The 21,778-nt window shown below is 40.3% G+C and overlaps 3 protein-coding genes and 1 non-coding gene across 7 annotated transcripts in view; 3 read left to right on the forward strand and 1 right to left on the reverse strand.

Annotated features, from left to right (window-relative positions):
* The window catches only part of ppp1r9bb (protein phosphatase 1, regulatory subunit 9Bb), a 25,897-nt gene extending 17,176 nt beyond the window's left edge, over positions 1-8,721 (forward strand). For all 3 annotated transcript variants that reach the window (XM_039616318.1, XM_039616319.1, XM_031760146.2), the window contains 8 exons: positions 959-1,079; positions 1,434-1,538; positions 3,725-3,857; positions 5,354-5,506; positions 5,621-5,674; positions 5,822-6,051; positions 6,136-6,232; positions 7,327-8,721. In XM_039616318.1, the coding sequence (XP_039472252.1) occupies positions 959-1,079; positions 1,434-1,538; positions 3,725-3,857; positions 5,354-5,506; positions 5,621-5,674; positions 5,822-6,051; positions 6,136-6,232; positions 7,327-7,377 (944 nt within the window). In that variant the 3' untranslated portion in view covers positions 7,378-8,721. The remainder of the gene's footprint in view (positions 1-958; positions 1,080-1,433; positions 1,539-3,724; positions 3,858-5,353; positions 5,507-5,620; positions 5,675-5,821; positions 6,052-6,135; positions 6,233-7,326) is intronic.
* Positions 8,722-8,840: 119 nt separating this feature from the next.
* On the reverse strand, positions 8,841-15,322 carry prdm9 (PR domain containing 9). 2 transcript variants are annotated; one of them, XM_039616317.1, is made up of 7 exons: positions 15,233-15,322; positions 12,875-12,990; positions 12,701-12,793; positions 11,710-11,987; positions 11,537-11,604; positions 11,211-11,401; positions 8,841-11,056 (listed from the first exon to the last, which is right to left on the reverse strand). In XM_039616317.1, the coding sequence occupies exons 2-7, from the start codon at positions 12,969-12,971 to the stop codon at positions 9,069-9,071; spliced, it is 2,715 nt and encodes a 904-aa protein (XP_039472251.1). In that variant the 5' UTR covers positions 12,972-12,990; positions 15,233-15,322; the 3' UTR covers positions 8,841-9,068. The 2 variants fall into 2 exon arrangements, with proteins under 2 accessions (XP_039472251.1, XP_031616004.2); XM_031760144.2 differs by lacking the exon at positions 15,233-15,322 and adding an exon at positions 13,301-13,648 and having other exon boundaries at positions 8,843-11,056.
* trnag-ccc lies at positions 13,671-13,741 on the forward strand. Its single transcript has one exon. It is a non-coding gene; the product is annotated as a tRNA-Gly (tRNA).
* Positions 15,150-20,686, forward strand: fbxw10 (F-box and WD repeat domain containing 10). Its single transcript, XM_031760161.2, has 12 exons — positions 15,150-15,654; positions 16,645-16,797; positions 16,924-17,054; positions 17,199-17,306; positions 17,407-17,513; positions 17,652-17,855; positions 18,000-18,121; positions 18,887-19,041; positions 19,152-19,294; positions 19,375-19,533; positions 19,642-19,883; positions 20,022-20,686. Exons 1-12 carry the CDS (start codon positions 15,150-15,152, stop codon positions 20,426-20,428), a joined length of 2,436 nt encoding a protein of 811 aa, XP_031616021.2. The 3' UTR covers positions 20,429-20,686.
* The last annotated feature ends 1,092 nt before the right edge of the window (positions 20,687-21,778 follow it).

Here is a 21,778-nt window from a genome sequence, read left to right on the forward strand (position 1 = left end):
ACATTCCTTGTTGTTTCTGCATTCATTCTCATTTTCAGTTCCATATTTTTACTCTTGAACTCTATTAGAGTGCATTTGCATGACTCATCGTTACCATTATCTATCTCATATTAGCCCTTGGTGCATCCCCTCAGTCAATCCTCAGTCTCAAACGAGCCATTCTGGTTTCCTATCCCCTCACTTTGCACAAACAGAAGGTTTGAACAGAAGGCACCTGTAATATGTGTTCCCTTTTTTCTGACTAATAATCCAACACTTTAATCTGATATTTACTTTTTACAATATTGGTTTATTATATATTATGGTAAGTCATTTTAAGGTACCCTGTGGAGCGTGCTGGTAAACTTTGCTGGTAACCATACATGCTTTCTATATGATTAAAACTGTTAAAAATGTTGAGGGAAGCAAATGTATAGCCTTGAGGATACGAGTTGTGTTAAACTTTATTTAAACTTTAATTAAAATTAAGCAAATATAATTAGTATACAAGAAAAAAACACAGTGCACCTTTGAGTGGGTTTCAATTATAGAGGATAGCAAACTAAGTAATTTATTAGCCCACAGCTGAAGAATTATTAACATTTAGCCTCTTCTACAACCGCTGAAAGCAGCTATATTTCTTTTTGCGGTGCCATAATAGCACATTCATAGACTGTACATTAAAACATGGACATAGCCACACTGACTTCAAGCGCTGGGTTGTGAACTCCTGTTTTACAAGCTCGATTTGAGCATTGCGACTGTTGCTATCCTGTTGCTCTGCAGCCAGAAGTGATGTGAGGTGGAGTGTTATGTTGTTAGCTAATGTTAGCTATCTTGTGGCCATTCATACAACTGCAGGTTCTGTCACCTCTGTGTTGGCTCTATTTTCAGTCCCAAAGGTTGCCTCTTCAACAACAAGTCTGTTACAGACAGATTACAATACCAGTTTGGTAACAGCAAGTCTGATTTCTTTCAGACGGTGATGGCCTGGGCATCAGTATCATTGGGATGGGTGCAGGGGCTGACATGGGCCTGGAGAAACTGGGCATCTTTGTGAAGACTGTCACAGAAGGAGGAGCAGCACACAGGGATGGCAGGTATGTTTCTTCGTACTTTAAATATTCCTGATATGATAAAAAAAAAAATGTATTGTAGAACTGAAACATTACAGGTCAGAAATTAAGGGAAGTTGAACAGGCCTTTGTTTTGTAAATCAAATGTAACCTTGAGGTTACCTTAGTAGTCGTAGTGTTAGTTCCAGGAGTGGATGCCTTATTGTTCCTCTTGTCTATTTTGATATCTTGCAACTGCAAATACTGTAGGTTCTGCTGCCAAGAATAAGGACTTTTACATGGAGTTTGAGTTGTGTGGGCTTAAGCATAAAAAGGATGCGCAAAGACCACGGATGAGCTGTTTCTGTAAATTCTAAGCCTTTAAACTGTCTGCTTCAGGATCCAGGTGAACGATCTGATTGTGGAGGTGGATGGGACCAGTTTGGTGGGAGTCACCCAAAGCTTTGCCGCCTCTGTACTCAGGAACACCTCAGGAACTGTCAAGTAAGAGTCTCTCTGACTAACCAATTTGCTTTGAATCACTTTTACATCACGAAACAAACCGTTTTTCTTTTTTGCAGCCAAGTAGAAGTAGAAGCAGAAATGCTAGTTTGCTATTAGAGTTTTACTAATATATCTCAACAATTTTATGGATTGCCAAGAAATTTTGTTAAGACTTTCATGATCCTGAGTGGATCCATCGTAGTGTCTTTGGGTGTCCCCTGACTTTTCCCTTTTAGCACCATTAAAACTATGAGTGCAGTAAAACTATGATGCACAACTTTGGCATCAGCCTACTCTGGTTTATTGTCTATTCTAGTACAAATGGGACCATCATTTACAAAAAAGGACAGCATACTTTATTGAATACAACTTGCAGCATATATGTACCAGAAATGTTTTATTGAGGTCATAAATGAAGTGCAACGTGCTATCTTTTTCTAGTGGCAGCTAAAGGAGTTGCCCCCTACTGGCCATTATAAAGAAAGCAGGGGCAGGGCATTTCCTTATTGGCTTCACTTTTCTGACTCATTTGCAATGTGCTTGACCTGGAAGTTCGAGACACATACTTGGTACTGAGTTGAATGCATTCCGGTAACAAAGTTGAAAAATCATGGGAAAACAGGATTTATTTTGCTCCCTAGCAAGATAGATCCATTCATGCATCACTATCAAAACTGCATTGCATGTTTTTTTGCTGCTTAAAAACACAGATGAGGAATATTCACAAGTACTGGGTTGTTTAATGAGTCACAAATACATAGCAACAGTAGTACAGTTTTACTGCGGTTTACGTGCACTACCACCATCTTGAATCATTAAGTCGGCGTTCTTGAATTTCCAAGTTGGAAGTGTGAAAATTCTGACTAGGAACTCAGATATTCCGACTGCAAATGTAACGTACTGAAAGCTCCTAAACATCAGGCTGTTGTCAGTAAATTGACTTGCTAATGTTAGCATTTAAAGTACTTCTGTACTTTTAAAGTAATATAGATTTAAAGTACATTAAAATACTTGAATTTGTGGTCTTTGTTAAATGATCTTGTATTTGTGTAGCTACTATTTTGTGGTTTTCTAAATGCCTTAGCAGTGACCAGGACATGTGTTTTCATTGCTAGTTGCCCTGACATTAAGCATTCTTCCTGAAGGAGATGATTTCCTTTTGATATTTACCCACAGCCCATTTTTCACACAGAGCTTACTTCTACCACATCCTGCCCATTCACTTCACCAGACTTTAGATTTATATCGCCAGTCTCCCAGGGTCGTGATTATACCCTTTAGTATCGAAAAGCTCCTTTTAGAGACATTCAGTATAAAGTCCAAAGATTCCACACCAGAGCCACTGAAAACAGTTATCAGGAACCAAAACAGTTTGTATCAAAAGTATAATTTCAAAATGCCAAAGGTCTATTTGTAGCCTTTGTGCTTTGGAGTTTTGGTATGGCTCACTGTTCCCGTGTGCTTCTTTTGTCATCCATGCTCATTCATAATTCAGGGTTTAGTGGTCTGCGCTGTTGGGATAATTGCTAGTGTTGTGTGACTTGTGAAGATCAGAGACCTCCATAGATAGCTCATACATTATGGATCCGCTGCAGGGATGGCGAAGGGCAATAGAGCTCCGACCTATTCAGAAAACAAACGTCACGCAGACAAATAGATTGGGACAGGAAGTGTGTTTATGAGCATTTAATTACCTCTCAGTGCTGCAGAAATTGAAAGGCTACAGTGGCTGGCTTAACAACCATCTGTGGCTTTGTCGTGATTCGCTGTCCTTCCCCCAGTTTACCATTTGACTTCAGTGCATGAAGATTTGTGAGCGTCAATCAAGAGAAAATATAGTGTCTGTAATGATCTGTACAATGCGCTAAAAGAGAGGACAAATTGAGGGTTTGATTCATGCACCCAAGAGGGTAACTATGTAGAGAAGATCTTTGTTAGAGTGTAAACAGGAAGCCATTTTCTGTCATCAGAGAGCCAGCGCATTCCAGCTACATTAATACATTATGCTATACTAACTGAAGAATGAAAACACTCACTGCCGGTGTTTGTGCTCCTCAGTGTTCAGAACAAAGAAGAGGCCAACATGTATTATTTAGTATATACATACAGCATCACAGCATATATATATGGTTTTGTCATAGTTTTCTGTTCCTAGCTGAGGTGGAATAATATATGCCTAAATGCAGGTTTGTGATTGGACGAGAGAAGCCGGGTGAACAGAGCGAAGTGGCCCAGCTCATCCAGCAGACCTTGGAGCAAGAGCGCTGGCAGAGGGAAATGATGGAGCAGCGCTACAACCAATACATGGATGAACAAGAGGTTAGAGGGCAATAAGATTAGTGAGATTACTAATGAAGGGTCTAAAGACAAAACGTGTTGATTATCGTCTCTGTGAGGAAGGGGGCACATTTCTTCCCACAGATAATCCCTCAGTTGATGTTTTCATGATGGTGGTGAAGACTGTTATATAACACATGATTCCCAAATCCCCTGTTAGTTAAACACAGGTGAAATCATATGATTCACATCCTTTTCATACTCATCAGTCCATTCGGTGATCCTTCCTGCGCTATAGGTGGTGGACTTTGTAAGCGAGCGTGCCCATCAGGGTAGGAGTGTTATATCACCGGATAAAGGCGATCACTCAGAACAACTTTGAATTGATTTGTAGGGATTCCTTCCTCTTAAGTGGCCAAGCGAACCAAAACCATGCCAGGAAACTGCCTCCCCCCCACAGCATAACAAAGCTACCACATCCCATCACTGTAGGGATCAAAGCATAAAAACTTTGCCTGCGCCTGATTTATCATTCTTTAACTGGTGATGGACCAACATCTGCACATGCACAGTAGAGAAGTGAGGGTGCAGTGCTTACTAATCCAGCTTCACCCCTCCCCTCTGCACAAATACAAAAAAAAAAAATGGGACATAAGATATTATTTAACCACTGCAGATGACGCACAGTCCCACACAAGCTGAGCTAACAGAGCAAAGACATCAGTAAACAGCTTCACAGTTGAGCACAAAGTGCTACCTTAAAATCCCCACTTAGCCCTTTAGGATATTGGTTTCCCTGTAGGATTAAAAAATATATGATTATTTTTATGAACAGTGAAAAAGAAAAGGCCACACTGTGATATCCAGTGTATTATCAGGATGATCAGACAATATGCTCAGCTCAGGGTTGTGACTAAGCAGAGTGACTTTTTTGTGCCCTTTAGTTTGTTAATCATGCCTCAGATCGTTTCGCTTTTCGTTCACACACAGAGAACATGCTCAGGAACTGTCTATGGTTTCATTAGAATAACAGAGAGGAAGTTCCTCCATTCATGGACAGTATGAAGATTAGGTAGGCGGTTGCGTAATGAAAAGTACAGGCGCCTGCTTGAGTTGTGCACCATCTAGTGTCTATTTGGTGTCACAGCACAAGAGGATGACTCCATCAGAAGACTATTACACTCTGCCTTCTTGTTCCTTTAGCATTATGTCCAAAACTTAATTCAACGAATTTAAAGAAATATATTTTGTTTTCTCCAGGAATTGCATAAATTGAAAACCGTTACATCCTGGAAACCAATATGTGCAAAAACTAAATTTTAGCACTGAAAACATTGACAGATTCAAATTTAGCTTTCTCTGTGTAAATGGTGTCACTTGAAAGAGTTTGTTTACCTGCAAAGGAGAAGGACGACAAACTTTAATCTCACTCACTCTCCAGCTATACATGCAATTTTAAGTCATAAGCTCTACTTTTTTTTCCTTTCACTTGATTTTTGCCTATGAACGGGGTCCTAACCTTGACCATATCCCTGCAGGGTGGGGAATATGGCACAGATGAGGAAGAGGATGACGATGAGGAAGCTAGTCCGCCGTATCCCAGTGCGATTGAGGTGTTTGACTTGGCGGAGAACGAGGACATGTCGCCTCTGGAGACAGACCCTGAGAAGCTGGCCCATAAATACAAAGAGGTAAGCCATGAATGCCGTAATTACAACATTTCTTCTTTAATCAAACCTTTTTCCACTAATGCACCATGTATTTAGAGATGTGTTTAGAATAGTAACACCCTGTTTTTATTATAGCTCCAAATAAAACACGCTGTCACCCAGGCTGAGATCCAACAACTGAAAAGAAAGGTAATTAAAAGTGAATATTATAATGATATTTTATATAATGGTTCTATTAAGAATAAGCAAAAAAGCATTTCTTATCTTTAGAGTCAGAGGAGTGTGCCCGTTTACATCATCATGTGATTGAAATGAATGAATCACGCTTTCTTCCAGCTGCACCACGCAGAGCAGGAGAAGCAGCGCTGGCGTATGGACAAGGCCCAGCTGGAGCAAACCCTGCAGGAGAACAAGGAGCGAATGGAGAAGCTGGAGGGCTATTGGATGGAGGCTCAGAGCCTGTGCCAGGCAGTGGATGAGCACCTGAAGGAGACGCAGGCCCAGTATCAGGCCCTGGAGCGCAAATACAGCAAAGCCAAACGTCTGATCAAGGAGTATCAACAAAAGTAAGACCGTTTAACTGCATGTACAAAAGTCCGAAAGAGTTGTGAGATCAGAGTGCCAATGCTGTTATCCTCTTCCTTTAACAGGGAGATTGAGTACCTGAAGAAGGAGACCCAGCGCTGTGCACAAGTTGGGGCTGAGGCCAACCTTCTGAAAGAGGAGTCAGGGCAACTCCAAGAACAGGTATACGAGGTGCCTCGAGGCAGTGTGTGCACATTTAATCTTCACATCCAGCAATTAATATAATACACACACAAAAACTGTGTGCTGGTAGGTTTGCAGAGCATTTTGTAAAGCGTTCAAGAGTAAACACCTGTTTGCTTGATCCAGACCAAATCTGATCTTGAAACTGCTATTAATCAGAATTACTTGTGGTTTCAAGAAAATCTTAAAATGTCTTGGGGAACTTGGAGAAAGTGTGATGAAGTTAAAAGAGTTAATGTATGTCATCATTGAGCTGCTGTGTGGTTGCATTACTAGGAAAGTGCATGTCAGGTTACGGTGTAGGATTTCAAAAAGGTTTGAAGTAGAAGTATAATGCACCGGAAAACCTTGTTGCTGATTTAGAGGTTAAGGTTGATTTTATTGCATTAAAAGACCCAACATCCCATAAAGAGCTTCTCTTTGGTCTAGTTTATCCTCCTGCCTCCCTCCAGCAATTTAAAACTTGCACTAGATTCATTCATAAGCAAGACCTCCTTCTGATTTTCCAATATTGAAATGTTGATATTTTCTTGTAAAAATGGCTGTAAAAAACTGTTTTCTACTATTAAGGGAGGAGTCTTTGTACCTTTTATAGTGCTGTCATTTAGCTTTTAATGCTGTGGTTATTTTGCTTTGGATTAAAACCTTTGATGGAAAGAAGCTTTTGCTAAAGTTTATCTGCAGTTCCTATTTTTCCTTGCTTGTTAGCAGAAAACAGAATACATGAGTGTAAATGAGAGGGAGATGGGTGTAACAATGGAGCAGCAAGCCATAGAGATATTGTGCCTCTTGACAAAGCATGCTGAACATGGAGCTGCCAAGCAGGAGGATAAAAAGAAGACCATAGAGGAGGTTCATGGATGTAGTTAAGGAGGACATTCAGAGGGTTGGTGTGACAAAGCAGGAAGCTAAGGATAGGATGCTATGGAAGAAGATGTTCTGCTGTGGAGACCCCTAAATGGACCAACAGAAAGCAGAAATGCACAGCAGAACTCTCCAAAAAAACACAAAAATGAGTCACATTCCAGCAGCGCTTCATTGTTTTAAGTGCATTTTCCTCTCTTCTCTTTTAGGTGGCTGATCTGGAGTGCCGAGTGGAGGAGCTGAAATCTGAACCATTATAAAAGCCTTTTCTAATAAATCTAGAACTTCACCCGACAAAGGAGTGTTTTAAGTACTTGCAACGAACTGCAGGGTATCTCGTGTGTCCAACTTGAGCTTAATTTGTGGTCGCATACTGTATGTGCCCTCAGGCTTTGTATTTCACCCACTTAACCCTTTTAACCATGTTTTTCTGTTGGCATTTATGGGAAGAAGAGCAGTTTTATCATCACAAACGGACTCCGTAGATGTACTGTTCCTTTTTCATTTTCAGACTTCAGTATTTTCTTCCTTAATTTGTGATTCTTGTGAAAGACCAGGCTGTTGCTTTTCAATTGCCAAAACAAAACAAAAATCCTTTCTTTCTTTCGCTTAGTTTTGTGACATTTTTTTCTGAGTTTGTACAGATGTGATACTGTGTGGTTTAACAATCAGTTTGGTTTGTAAAAAATTTTAATGTGCATAACATTTAACATAATATAAACTAATGAGAGTTGAGGGTCGTTGTATATTTTGCGTGGCAAAGATGTGTAAATTGGATGGAGACCGCACTGAAGACGACAACACATGGTGCTTCACTGGATTGGAGTAATAAACGGGAACAAGTCTGACGTGTCTTTGAAACTGTACAGTATCCCAACCTTCGTAGGGGTCTCGTCACATAACCTTTAGAACCAACTGCTGCCTACCTTTCAGATGTGTTTGTGTATTTTTTACACATTAGGACTCGCAAACAAGCGACTAATCCTCTGGTTTCAACCCCTCACTTCTATCAAAAAGAAAAAAAAAATAGAAAAAAGGAAAAAAAAAAGGACCACGGAAACAAGCCTCCACAACTGCTGTGCCACAAACAATGGATATCTCTTCCCTCCCCTTCAAATGGATGTTGTCATGGACTTGTAGAACTGGAATTAGTTAGGACTACTGATGTAAGAAACATTACTGGACTGGGAAGTTAAAGAAGCCGTTACCAGCAGCAAAGTTTTAGATTTAAGGAGCTCGTCTCTAACCAGCAGCTGCACTTGACACCGCTGTGTGTAGCACATGGAAAACACTGCCAGGTTTCTACCTGTTTCAGTTTACGCACAGTTTAAATGAAACTGAGTTTTACTTGTGTCAACTGTCATACCAGTATGTTTGTATAGTTCAGGTCAGACTGAAATATTTTAATTTTACTTAATATTTATAATATAGTCAAGTTGGAAATATGAGCTAACAAAGGACAAATAGTGACAAAAGCAATGCAAAAATTAATGTCGAATAAACAAAGTTATACTGTGTCATGTAAAAAAAAAAAAAAAAAAAAAAGAAAAAAAAAAAGTAGTAGATCTGACTACAAAAACAAAATTTAAGACTACTTAATTGAAGAAAAAAAACAGGCATGGTTATGAGTATTTTCATAATATTAAGGCTTGTACAGTGCACATGCTTTGCATTGTATGTTTTGTGGAATAAATGGTCAACAGTGATGGTTAAGTTGGTTGTTGTTTATTTTTTAGTCCAGTTTGACACTCAAAGACAAGTATTTGTTTGTGTTTTTCCTTTTTTAACTGGAAAAAAATTAACTAAATGCTTTACAAGAAAAATAAAATAATGTTATGTACAGGACATTCAATAAGTCATCAAGTATGCAAGCGGGAAAGTGCAATTTAGTTTTTAAGCTCCTGTATTTCTTTTTAATTTAAAGTCTTCAAAAAAAAAAAATGCGATTAGACTAAATGTGCATCTTCTGATGGTGTCTCCTGAGATGATAGTTTCGGGAAAAGCTCTTCCCGCACTGAGTGCATTTGAACATTCTCTGTCCCAAGTGAAGCATCTGGTGAGCTTTGAGACTCTGCGGTCGGCTGAAGCTTTTGCTGCATTCGGGGCAGCTGTACGGTCTCACCCCCGTGTGCTTTCTCTCGTGTCTCTTTAGATCTCCCGACTGCCGAAAGCTCTCCCCGCAGTGGGTGCACAGGTAGGGCTTCTCCCCGGTGTGAGTCCTGAGATGTACGTTGAGCTGACCGACGTAAGAGAAGCTTTTGCTGCAGTGAGGGCAGCTGTATGGCTTCTCGCCCGTGTGGATGCGCTGGTGCTGTTTCAGACCGTAGTGGTTTGTGAAGCCCTTTCCGCAGTCGTTGCACAAGTACAAAACCTTCACTTGCCTGAAGCAAGTGTGAGATTTGAAAGCTTTGGCAGTCATACAGTTCTTTCCACAGTGAGGACACGTATATTCTTTTTCCCCCTCCTGTTCCTCCAGCTGATCCGTCAGGCTGTCCGACTCGCAGTGTGAAAGATACTCGACGGGATGGTGCCTTTTGATGTGTTTAATAAGATAGCTCTTCATGGTGAAAGAGAACTGACAGAAGGAGCACGGGAAGAGCTCAGATGTGCAGTGATACTTCATACAAGCGTTACTCTTCTGATGTTGTTTAAGGTTACTAGATGTAGTGAAGACCTTACCGCAGCGATCGCAACTGTAAGATTTGGCCTCTATGTGTACCATCTGCTCGTGTCTTTTCAGGAAACCCGACTTATTAAAGGTTGCCCCACACTGGCTACATCTGTGCTGCCTCAAAGTGCATTTATGTGCTTTGAGGTCATCTGGGTTACCATATGTTTGTTTACAGTGATTGCAGCTGAACCATTTGTATTTTTTTAACTTCCCATTTCGGACAGAAACCGCCTCTGGGTTAGCTGAGCTCCTCGCAGGCTGAGCAGGACTGGTAGCTCTTCGTTTAGGCGCAATGAGCTTAGTTATGGCAGAAACTCTGAATCTAGCTCCAAATCTCTGAGGCCTCTGAGAGGGAGGATTCTGGACCGATTCAACGCTTTCACCGTCTGGCATTGCATCGTCTTCGTTATTTTCAGCTGTGCTCTCCTCAGAGTGATGTTCATTTATGTGCTGCTGAAGGTCGTCCACTGAGGAAAACGCCAGTGAACATTCGCCACAGCTGAAGGGCAATATGTTGGAGTCCTCTGGATCCTTGTTTATTTTTGTTTTACTCTGTTTCTGGTGACGCTGCAGGTGTCTGGTCAGGTCATTGTACTGACCGAAGCATTTCTGACAAACAGTGCAGACGTACGGACGTATCCTTTCATGGACGGTCACCTTGTGCTTTTTGAGGGATGATTCCTTTGTGAAGCTCTTACCACAGTCTGAACAGTTTGACTGGAGTGTTTCTGACTCACCTGCACAAGAATCAGGAGCCTCAGTTGTATCCATAGCTTCTTGCTGGTTCTCATTTTCATTAATTTCCTCAGATACAACTGAATATCCTGCATTTAAAAGTTCTGACTCTGGCATTGCACTCTCTTTGTCGCTGAGGACTTTCTTCTGATTGGGAGCTTTTCCTACAGCCTGCTTCCTATGAACTAACTGATGTCTGATTAAGCCAGATGCCTGGCTAAAGCTTCGCCTGCAATATGGGCAGCAATAGGGGCGTTTGTTGGAGTGAACACAAAGCTTGTGCCTCCTAAGATGAGGTATTTGCTTGAATGTCTTGCCGCAATCGTCGCATGTTTTAGACTCAACAGGATCAACAGACAGTACCACCAATGATTCTGTAGCACTGGAGGCATGATTTTCTTCATCAGCTACTTCAGCACTTTCAGGCTGTGTGTGAAAGTATTCTGTGTGTCGCTGGAGGAAGGCTTTGGTGGTGAAAGACAGCTGACAGTGGGCGCACAGGAAGATCTGAGTTGTACCGGATACAGTACTCTCTGCATTTTAGGAGAAAAAGGCGAAAACATCAACAAAAAAACAAACAAACGATAAATCAAATTTTTAAATAACACAGTCAGGAAAATTTTACATGACTATCGCTCTTACAACTGTCACTTTTATGGACTATTGAGACTAGCAAAGTAAGGGTACCTGTTGCATTCAACTTGAAATACCACATCTGGGCCCAAGGATCACTAAAGTGGGCATGAAGTTTGCTGCTGGGCCACACCAAGAGCTCATCTCCAGTATTTATGGTGCGACAGCAGTGAAAAAGGATGCTACCTTTGTACTGGACTGCCAACAGATTTGCCTCATCTCTATGACGGGCATGGTTGACATACCTGTGTCAGGAGGGAGGAAAAAAAAAAGCTTTTTCTAATAATGTACTGGTTGTACAAACTGTGTTTTATTTTATATAATATAATTAAAAATGAGTTTTGTGATTCAACAGGAAACAACAGAAAAGAATTAAATACCTCATCCAGTTTGAGTATGATTCTTTGGCAGCATCAATGTACTCATAGTCATCCTTATCTTTGTAAATCTGCAGAAAATTTTGAATATTTTCACAAAATACACACAAAGAACAAAATATGCATCAAGAGGTTTAAACTTTTTTATTCTTTGGGTTTAATACATCCCAGCTCACCTCCCAGGAGAAGTCACTTGCCATGGCAATCTCCCTTGTTGTCACTTCCCCCTCAAATGGTCCAAAATGCATTCCAGGAGACACTGCAGGCCCATAATTTAGGACCCCAATCCCTGCACTGGGAATACTAGATCTGCCTATCATCAGGCCAAAAGGCAGAGTCAGGAGAGCCCTCTGCATGACGCCCATGTTTGTTGGAAAGTCGAGAATAAAAGATGGGCCATTAATGTTGTCAGGATCACACTGGTCCTGGAAGAGAGTCAGGCACTCCTCGCAATCTATAAAAATGTAAAAACAAGGAAAAACAAAGAAAAAGGCTTACCTGGGGTAATTTTTACTGGACATACCACAGTGACAAATTATCAGTCAAATATTGTCATTATTATTATTAAATATTAGTAAATCCTTGAATGAATGTGTAAACAGTGCATATATTTGTGTAGGTTAGCTCCTCATGGGGAGGACCACTGCTAAGTCATCCATCTAACACATTCTACAGTTCAGCTGTAGTTTACAAATGACAAAAATGTGTGGCTCAGAAAGAGATGTGCTGATCTACAGGTGCGTCCCTATCAAAATCTAAAGAAGATATAACCAGACAGAGAGGTAAGGTTAATGGGATAGAAAACTGAAATGAGTAAGTTTAAAGACTACTGAATAAGACCATAGCAAAACACTTTGACTTTCATTTAAGTGTATTATATTTACTTAGAAATGGTCCTAGAGTTGTGGTCAGAAGTTTTGACACACTTATTACGGGCCTGGATGTCAAGTTAATTTTTGACTTTTAACATTTATTTGAATTATTCGATTTCCAGGGTGAAATGTTTTTTAAAGATGTAAACCCTAAACCCCCCTATTTGGTTAAATGCCCTGTAGCATGCTCGGCCAGTCTCTTTTGGTAGCGATGAACAAGCTTGTGGCATACTTGTGGCTGGATATTAGTTGTACCTAAACTGCAATAGCAAGAGTAAACATAGGGTTTGCTTACAAAAGCCATCGTCACCATCTGGGTTTTCTCCCTGCCCCACAGCGTCCAGTAACTTCTGTATTGGCGTGTCTGCTGGCTCTAAAACTGGCATCCCTAGAGGAACAAAGAAACTATTTTAAAGGCTATATTACAGCACTGAATGTCCACGTCATTTGTAATGTCATTATAGTGTACCTGCAGGGGGGTTGTTTTCAGTGGGAATGCACTCCTCAGTCACAACCACCTCCTCGGTTGTCTCAACCCACTCCACGCTGCTGCTTCTGTCCGTCATGAGTAAAAACTGTGGATAGCTGGTGGAAATGATCAGTCTTTACGGGAGTTGCTTACACAGGATGCATGCACACTCTCAAAAAATATAGTAACATGAAGCTACAGCTAGCATTAGCTAACATTATCTCAGCACGTTAAAGCTCTTTAGCCTTTAACATTACAGCTATATTACTAACACAGACAAATAAAAAAAGAGGACCAGTGGCAAAGGTACTATCAAATCAGTCTCTGATAGCTAATAACGAAAATGTGGCTATCACACCACAAAACATGGCAAATGGCATTAATGCATGTGTAGTTAATAATATATAAAGAATAGAATTTTTGTACCAAGCTGACGTTCAACGGCTATATTTCTGGAGTTGTTTCGTAACTACCGTCCAAAACACGAAAGATTACGCTGTTAGCGCATGACGCTTCACTAGAAAGCACAAACTAAAGTATCCGAACCCTAAGCTACGGTCCCCCGGAAGAAAATAGAGCACACTTTCAGAATAAGAGTAAACGTTTCCTTCTTTTCAAATAAAAGTGGGGACGTTTTTCAGATATGTGCTGTCCTTCTACTATCGCTTCCTTTTATCGTTTTCACATATCAGTAATATAAAAGGTGAGCGTTTATAAACAAAAATACACATAATAGTTCAGAACTCGACCATGCTTCACACCAATAAATTGCTTTCTATCACCATCGTTAACAACGGCGCCGCTGGTGTAGTGGTATCATGCAAGATTCCCATTCTTGCGACCCGGGTTCGATTCCCGGGCGGCGCACGGTTCTTTTTATTTTCCTCTGAAAGAGACTACGAAGCTCACTTTAAGATTAACCATTTCATGGCCTTAACATTTATATACCCTCACAATATGCTTTGGGTTAGTTCTGACCTGGGCTAAAAATTTTTCTCAGACCTCTTATTTAAATTCGCAACTCTCCTGAGCCATATTATGGAAGTTTGAATTATAGAGGGAGCTAGGTGATCTTAGGTGACTGAACCTGGTGCAAAAGGGCATGAGTGTGTATATAGTGTGTGTATACTGTAGACTATATTAAGAGTGAAAATACATTTTTAAATTTTAAGTTCCCTCCTCCTTTTCTGTGGTATACCCCTCTGGGTTCTCTACATTTTTTTGCACTCTATTTTTTTTGCGGAAAACCCCCCTTTATTAATCTTTGAAGATGTATTTGACACTCTCCAAAAACATTATCACAAGAGTTCAATACACCTGGACACTTTTTGGATTATGCTTATTTATTTCTGAATGTATTTGTTTTGAAAAACAAACAAATAACAAAACAAAAAACAAATAGAGGCAGAGAGCCTTTCACACTCAGATTAAAACCACCTTAATTTAATCACCTTAACCTAATCCCATGCATGTCTTTGGATTGTGAGAAACTCCACACAAAACCACCCAGCCACCGTCACTGTGCCACCCTTGATTTAATTTGAGCTAATTTTCTTTATAAAGACACTTCATTTTATTATTAAACTAAAATATTTGCATTTTACAGAGTTTTATTTAATTTCTTAATTTTTTTAAACTTGAGGTTTTTACTCTATAAAATTCAGATTTTCACGTTATGTTTTCCTGTTGTTTTTTATATTCAAATTTAATCGAGCTTCTTTTCATGTTTAATCAAGCCATTTCCTTTGTCATATTACAGTTCATTTTACTGAATCGTTATACTTTGACAAATTACCGTTTACAGCATTCAAAACAAAAATTGGTTAAACAACGTCTGGGATGATAAGAAAAATATATTTTATCTTATTATTTTACCTTACGTCTCTGAAAGGAAACAACTACCACAGCAGGAACAGCAATAACAATAACAATAATAATAATAATAATAATAATAATAATAATAATAATAATAATAATAATAACATTAATGATGATAAGCCAGCACCTCTGTAAATCACTCCAGGACACACTAAGCATTTAAATCTTAAAGGCTCCTGGATTTAGTGCCCACCTTGTTGTTTTATGTACCTAATAAACTGTCTCGCCTACAATCCCGCGCGAGCATCCATTCAGCTGCCGACGCGCTGAACTTGTTGCATGGCAACCAGTTGAATTGTCTCTGCATGTTTGTGTTCGTTGTGATGTTTAAAGAGGAAAAAAAATGTTGCCTGGCGCGGACGTGGTGAATGTAAAGGAAACTACTGAAAGCGTCGACATGAAGTCCGTTAATGCCTCGGCAGAGGAAGTCAGCACCAAAACAACGGAGGGATGCGTCAGTATGTGCGGTATGTGTCCGACCTGCGTCTTTGCCTCCAAACCTCCGGGTTCCAGTCGGTGTCTGTGGAAGGTGTCGGATGAGTTCAAGAGGAGGTTCGTGCTGACGCTCCTTTTACGCTGCAGGAGCGTCCAAGTCCTCGAGAGCATCCAAGGTGTGCTGCGTGGCGCGACGTTGTGGACTCTCCACACCTACGCTAGGTCAAGAAGCCCCATCACACCTCAGGAACACCCCTTCCGCTCTTCCCACCAAGGTCACGATGGAAAACCCCTGGGAGTGAACGTGAAGGAAATCTGGAAGTGGTTCAGCAGCAGTCCGGACTGGGTCAAGTCAAGCTACGTTTGCCGTATTTTTTCACTGTGTGACTCCGAACTTTTACGGATGGTCGCCAACTTAACCAACGTGCTCCTGGTCAGACAAAAAAGTGGATTCCTGGAGTTTAATGGTAAGATCACAGGAGTGGGAAAGGACTTGGGTTCCACTGCACTGCAATTCTCACTATGGACCACTAGAGGCCACCAAACGACACATATACAGTTATAGAATATATAAAATTATAGTAAAAGCAAATTCTTGGTCTATAAGCTTTGCGTTACAAGGGTTGTCTTCTCCCATAATGACTCCAATGTTAGTCTCCATATAGTTATCGTTTACCTCAGGGTTACCTTACTTAACAGAAGTCTAATCACATCGCTGCTATTTGGAGCCATTCAATAAACATTCCTCTACAAATATGCCACCTGGGCCAATTGCCTTTCTCTTCTTTGAAGAGGATGAAGAGAAGAAAGGTGGGTTGGTCCAGCTAAGGTAAAGCACCGTGGAAACAAAAGCAGGCTGAGAGGGTCTGTACATGTAGAGAGGAGGGTTTTATTGGATATTGAATATGGAGCTGCTAGGCAGGAGGAAAAGAGGAAGACCACAGAGAAGATTCATATTTGTAGTAAAGGAGGACGTGGAGAGAGAGAGTGAGATGATTTGCAGAAAAAGAAGATGATTTGATAATGCTTGAGGAAATTAAACCCATTTGCAATTTTGACTTGTACGGTTACTAGTATTTTATTACAATAGGAACATTCCCCTCCGAGCCATTTTCTTGTATCATATTCAGATTTTATTTAATTCTAACTGTTTTTATTGATGATTTATTATTATCTTTATTAATTTACTTATTGCATGTTATTTGCATTTTAAATTATTGATCTATTTACTGTTATATTGTAATTTCCAAAGTATTAGATATTACTTATTTATTTTATTGTATTTAAATTAGCCCCATCCTGAAAAATTGGGTTTTATTTTCTTGTGATATAACCTATATTATTATTTTATTTTTATTTATTTATTTTTTTGCTGTGGGTTATGTTTAAATTTTGGACACACCAACAAATGAATTTCCTAATTTTTGGGATATGTAAGGTATGTCTTATCTTTTCAGTAAGTAACCACAATAACAATCATGACAATCAGGAGGAGGCTGAGGACCCTGCTCTAATGGTAGTGCCGGGATCCTCCAAGTCTGTGTCTGGGGTCAGCCGACACAGAGACTTCATAAGCTGCCTACCTGTTGATCTCTCCAAGAGGATATTAGGCAAGTCTTTGCATACTGCTGCACCACTGCAGCCTGAATTTGTGACGTGTGCACTGCATTTACTAAATATACAGTAAATGTTAAATTGAAAAGGTGCAATGCTGTATGCATGTGTGTGTTTTGTAGGAATGTTAGATGAGTATACTTTGATTCGTTGCACGGCAGTTTGTCAGTACTGGGAGCTCCTTGCGAAGGAAACCTCGGAGGAAATGAAATTCAGAAGAAATTTTCAGGGCCAAATTTTTTCCATGATAGAGGTTGAGACATTTTTTTTTACATTAAATTATATAAATATTTATAGTGGTTTTAAGTAATGAAAATACTTAAAAAAAAATCAGACTTCTTTAAAATAATTTTAAAAAATCTAATCAGTGCTAATCTTTTTTTTTGATCTGTTACAGGGGTTCAGCAGTGTTAATTTAGTGAGTCCTACTTATGCCAACATTGTTGAAATCCCTGTACCAGTAAAGGATGACAAGGAAGAAGATATTTATTCTACTGTCCACAAGGTTTCACAGAGTCGTACCCTCTACACAGTAAACATCAGCTTTTGGAATCACCCGGAATATTCAACACAGTGATTGTGTGTTTATTTGGTTGGTTTTGCAGCTCAAGCCATTTAAATCCGCTTATGCAAACATCAGAACCACAGCAGTGCAAATGGAAGAGCGAAATGTTTACTGCGGTGCATATTTTACCAAAGTGCTTCTGGACAAGTGAGTGTTGAGTTCCCTTTATTTTATTTTATTATAATTTTCATAGTGCCCAAATAAGCTCTGAAAACAGGAATGAGAAAATGTTTCTACTAATATGACTGATGTGATTCAGAGGTGTGCGCTTATGTGTTTTTGCAGCGAAGATCCTTATCGGGTGTTGGACTATAGAGGAGGACTGCTGCTGGCCACTGGCTCAAAGGACCGTTTGGTGCGTCTGTTTTATGTGTCATCAGAAACAGAAGACGTGTCGGTGCTGAAAGGACACGTTGGAAGCATTCGGGCCGTGCTGCTCTGTGAGGACAGAGATCTGCTGATAACCGCGAGCTTTGACGCGAGTATCAGGTGAAAAATCATCTAATTTATGAGTAGAATTCTGTGAGTAGGTAATAATTGATTATGCAGAAGATGCTGACGACAATGCATTTGCGTGAATGAATCTGATTTAATTGATTGTGTTTTGAAGTTTTCATGTCATCACACTTTCAGGTGTTGGAATTTGAAGACAGACCGGTGTGACATGGCGCTGTACGGTCACACTGGCACCGTCAACTGTCTGGATGCTGATGCTGATAAACTTGTCTCAGGAGCTAAAGACTGTGCAGTTAAAGGTAAGCAGCCATTGATCGGTATAGACCATCTTTACATGAGCTCACATTTACATGAGTAAATATAACCACACGTTGTCTTTAATAGAAACAAAACAAAAAACACATTTATCACAAATTTTCATTTTCCTGTTGAGAAATTGTCACATTTGGTCTTGTCTAAGAAGCAATTCGTATGTCTTATCTTAATCAGTGAGTTTCTTTTAGGTATTTTGGATAAACCCAAACGCAAACCAACCATTTAAGACATACCTGCATTCATATTTGTGGAGAAAAGATTTTATGTCATCTAAAATATTGTCAGTGTTTCTTTTAATTATACCCATCTTCAACTGGACAATAATGCAGCATCTAAGCTGCTAGCCAGCGCTTGCATGTCACTCTTGTTCTCGCTCTCCTTTACGAGTTTCCAGTGAAATTCAGTCCATTTAAAATTTTTATTTATAACATATCAAACCTTCCACGGCCGGGCTGCTGTGTACATAGCAGAGCTACTGAGACCTTAAAACAGCAGTGGATCAGCTGATCAGGGTCTGTGAGCTGTGGTTTCTTTTAAAGAACTGCTGAAAACAGTTTTTATAGGTTAGCTTTTCCTTAATCTTTCTCCCATTATTTTTGGCCGTCGTTTACATCTGTCGTGTGGATGGAAATATGTATATTGAAATCAGTGTAGTGTATGTATATTGTCATGTTTTTACCCTCAGAAAAAAAAATACCTGTTAACATTTTCATATGTAAGCAAGCTGAAATTAACCATTGCTTTACCAGTGTGGTGTCTGCAGACCGGGAAGCCTTTTAATGGTTTTAATTTCAAGCACCCCAGTCCTGTCCTGTGTGTAAAGGTCAGCAAAACTACCATCTACAGCAGCTGTACACGGGGCCTTGTCAAAATATGGGACATGGAGAATGCAGCACTGCTCCGGGTGAGAAACATTTGAGGAAAATCAAATACAGGAAACTTTGTGTCGTCTGAAGCTGATGAAACATTTCTGTTTGTCCATATGTTGTTCATGAATGTCCCATCTTCCACAAGACGATTGATGCCCACAGGAGCGCAGTGAAGTGCCTGTTCCTTGACGACTGGCACCTTCTATCTGGGGACTGCGCTGGCAAGGTCATGGTGTGGAGCATCAACCATAATGTTGAGAAGTGTCTTATAACCTTCAGCCACCAAAAGTAAGCATGCAACCTTTGAAGCTGCCATGTAGAACAATTTAAATGTGATCTTACTAGGAATACTTCTGATTGTTCTGCAGGGAGGTAAAATCTCTTACGCTGGTCTACCTTCGTGTTATTACTGGCTGTGTGGATGGAAAGATTCGCATATTTAATTTCCTCACTGGTGATTGTTTGAGAGAGATCACAGCAGAGACCGGAACAGGTCGTCTCCTGTCCCTGCACTTCCTTGACCAAAGGTGAGTCGGATGACTTGCATGAGCTTGATTATTTTTTTCTTATTACACAATTTTTCTTAGTGCGATCTCTAGCTTGATCTTATATTTTTTCTCAATAATGTTCCTTAGTATATTAGTGAACACGATATACAGCGTGAAGCTTTTCCAGTTTGCCAAAGTGTTCTGGGATTATGCCAGTTCCTCACGGGCAGACCACTGTGATGTGATGCCACAGGATAGTTTGGTTTCTGAGAAATCTGCAGCTTCTCTCAGAAAGTTTCCTCTTTCCACTCCTGGGGGAGATCACGTGGCACAGTTGCCTTCAACCACCCAAAAGATTCACAGCTATAACTGTATGAAGCCAGAGAGAGGTGAGCGGCTTTACCGGACCCACATCCTGTCCTCCCCCGTTAAATGCCAAATACAACGTAAGCATGCTCAAGGTGAAAGAAAAAATATACTTTAAAATTAGTTTATTTGTGTTGTAAGTGAATTTTTTTTCTTCGCAGCCAGAGTGTGCGGCGAGATTGCTAAACAGTCAGTGAAGCTTAGCGAGAATGCGGCAACTGAACGGATAAAGAAGAGAGGCCTTCATCATCCTCTGACACAGGACTGCATCCACCTCCGGGTTAACACTATCCTGAGGTCTCAGTGCACGGAAGAAGTCAGCATCAACATGGAGAGCAACGCTAGACTGAGAGATTTGTGGGGTCCTCACACAGCTAAGGCTTCTCTGCACTCATCTCCAAAACGGAGCGTGCACATGTGTTCACTGCAGGAAACGCATGATGGTCATCCCAGCAGGGCCAAGACCTGTGTCCCAGTTGTGAAACGAACTGTCACTGAACATATGACAAACAAACCACAAGGCAGAGAGGTTTCCACTGCCCCTGGGAACACAAGAAGAACCTTATAGTCTTTACACACTCAGGCCAATCAAAATGTGGCCATAGACTTATCAATACATCTTCATAAGATCACAAATAAATCCAAAATGTTACATAAAAACTAGTCCCAGTTTATCCAGGATTAACTCTTTGAGTGGAAAGGATTCAGCCTGCTCAGTGACACTGGTGGAAGCAAAGCGGGAGGTCACACAAAGCACTGACCAAAAACTGTCCAAGAGGCATACATTACAAAATGTGCATCAATAAATGTTGAGCACTGCACAATACATGCTTTGCAGATTTGTTTATCCAATGAACCTTACTTTGAAATATGTTGTTTCATTAAAATTCCACTAGAGGTCAGTATTGTATCATGTGATAGGTGGTTGAACAGCGACAAAGGCGTATTAAAGACTAGTTCTGCAGTATGCTTGAGTTTTTTGTAACAATTACATTTATCATCACTTTAACTTTCTTAAATAATTACATTTTGTTTCCTTTAGAAAATGTACGGTTTTTGCATACTATTTATAAAGGCTGAGTTAATAAGAAGAGGGATTATTTCTAACTTTAATTTGGTTTTGTACTTAGACTGTGTCAAAAAAAAAAAAGAGTTAAAAAAGTAAAAACCAATGAAATTATGAAAGTCTCAGATTCCAGCAGCTTATTATACTTTCACCTGTCACTCACATCACCACTGGCCATTTTAGTTTATCAGTCTCAAAAAAAAAAAAAAGAAGAAATTAAGCAACATATCTTTTGTAGCTTCTGTAATGCTTCAAAAGAGGTAAACCAGCTGAGTGAGCAGAGTTTGTCCTATCCAGAGAGACCTTTCACCCTGCCACCTGCCCTCTAGGCCATGGTGCCTCGAGGGCATCATTAGAAGTCACGAGGGTTGAAGATCAGGGAGAGAAGGTCCTCTGCTTTAAGAGCAGCGGCACAACAGCTGGGCACCTTTGAATAACAAAGGGGTTATGAGGAGAACGGTCTTGGTAACACTTTGGGGAATCTCTTCTTTCATGAGCGCTCTGCAGATAATTTGATTTGGTCTGCAGAGAACTGGGGAGAATGGCTCTCCCTCCTTTTTTCCTCCTGCACTTAACCGAACCCCCACAAGCTGAGTTTAGGTTCATCAGGCAGCACAACCTCCCTTTTGTTTCATCAGGTATGGAGCCTCTTGTCCAGGAGCGTCAGAGCTGTAGGGGTGGATAACAAGCGTAAAATCAAAACAAAGTTAGAAAAGAGGAAAGTCTTCATGCAGGAATGCTCCTAGACCTTCTGCTCCTTTGAGCTGGCCCTAGAGTTGGCTTGGGGAGAGGAGGGTACAGGTTTATTTATGCACAAGGAGAAGCGGGAAAGAAATGACATGTAAGACGCTC

Source organism: Oreochromis aureus, linkage group 8, assembly GCF_013358895.1.
Source record: "Oreochromis aureus strain Israel breed Guangdong linkage group 8, ZZ_aureus, whole genome shotgun sequence".
Taxonomy (NCBI): domain Eukaryota; kingdom Metazoa; phylum Chordata; class Actinopteri; order Cichliformes; family Cichlidae; genus Oreochromis; species Oreochromis aureus.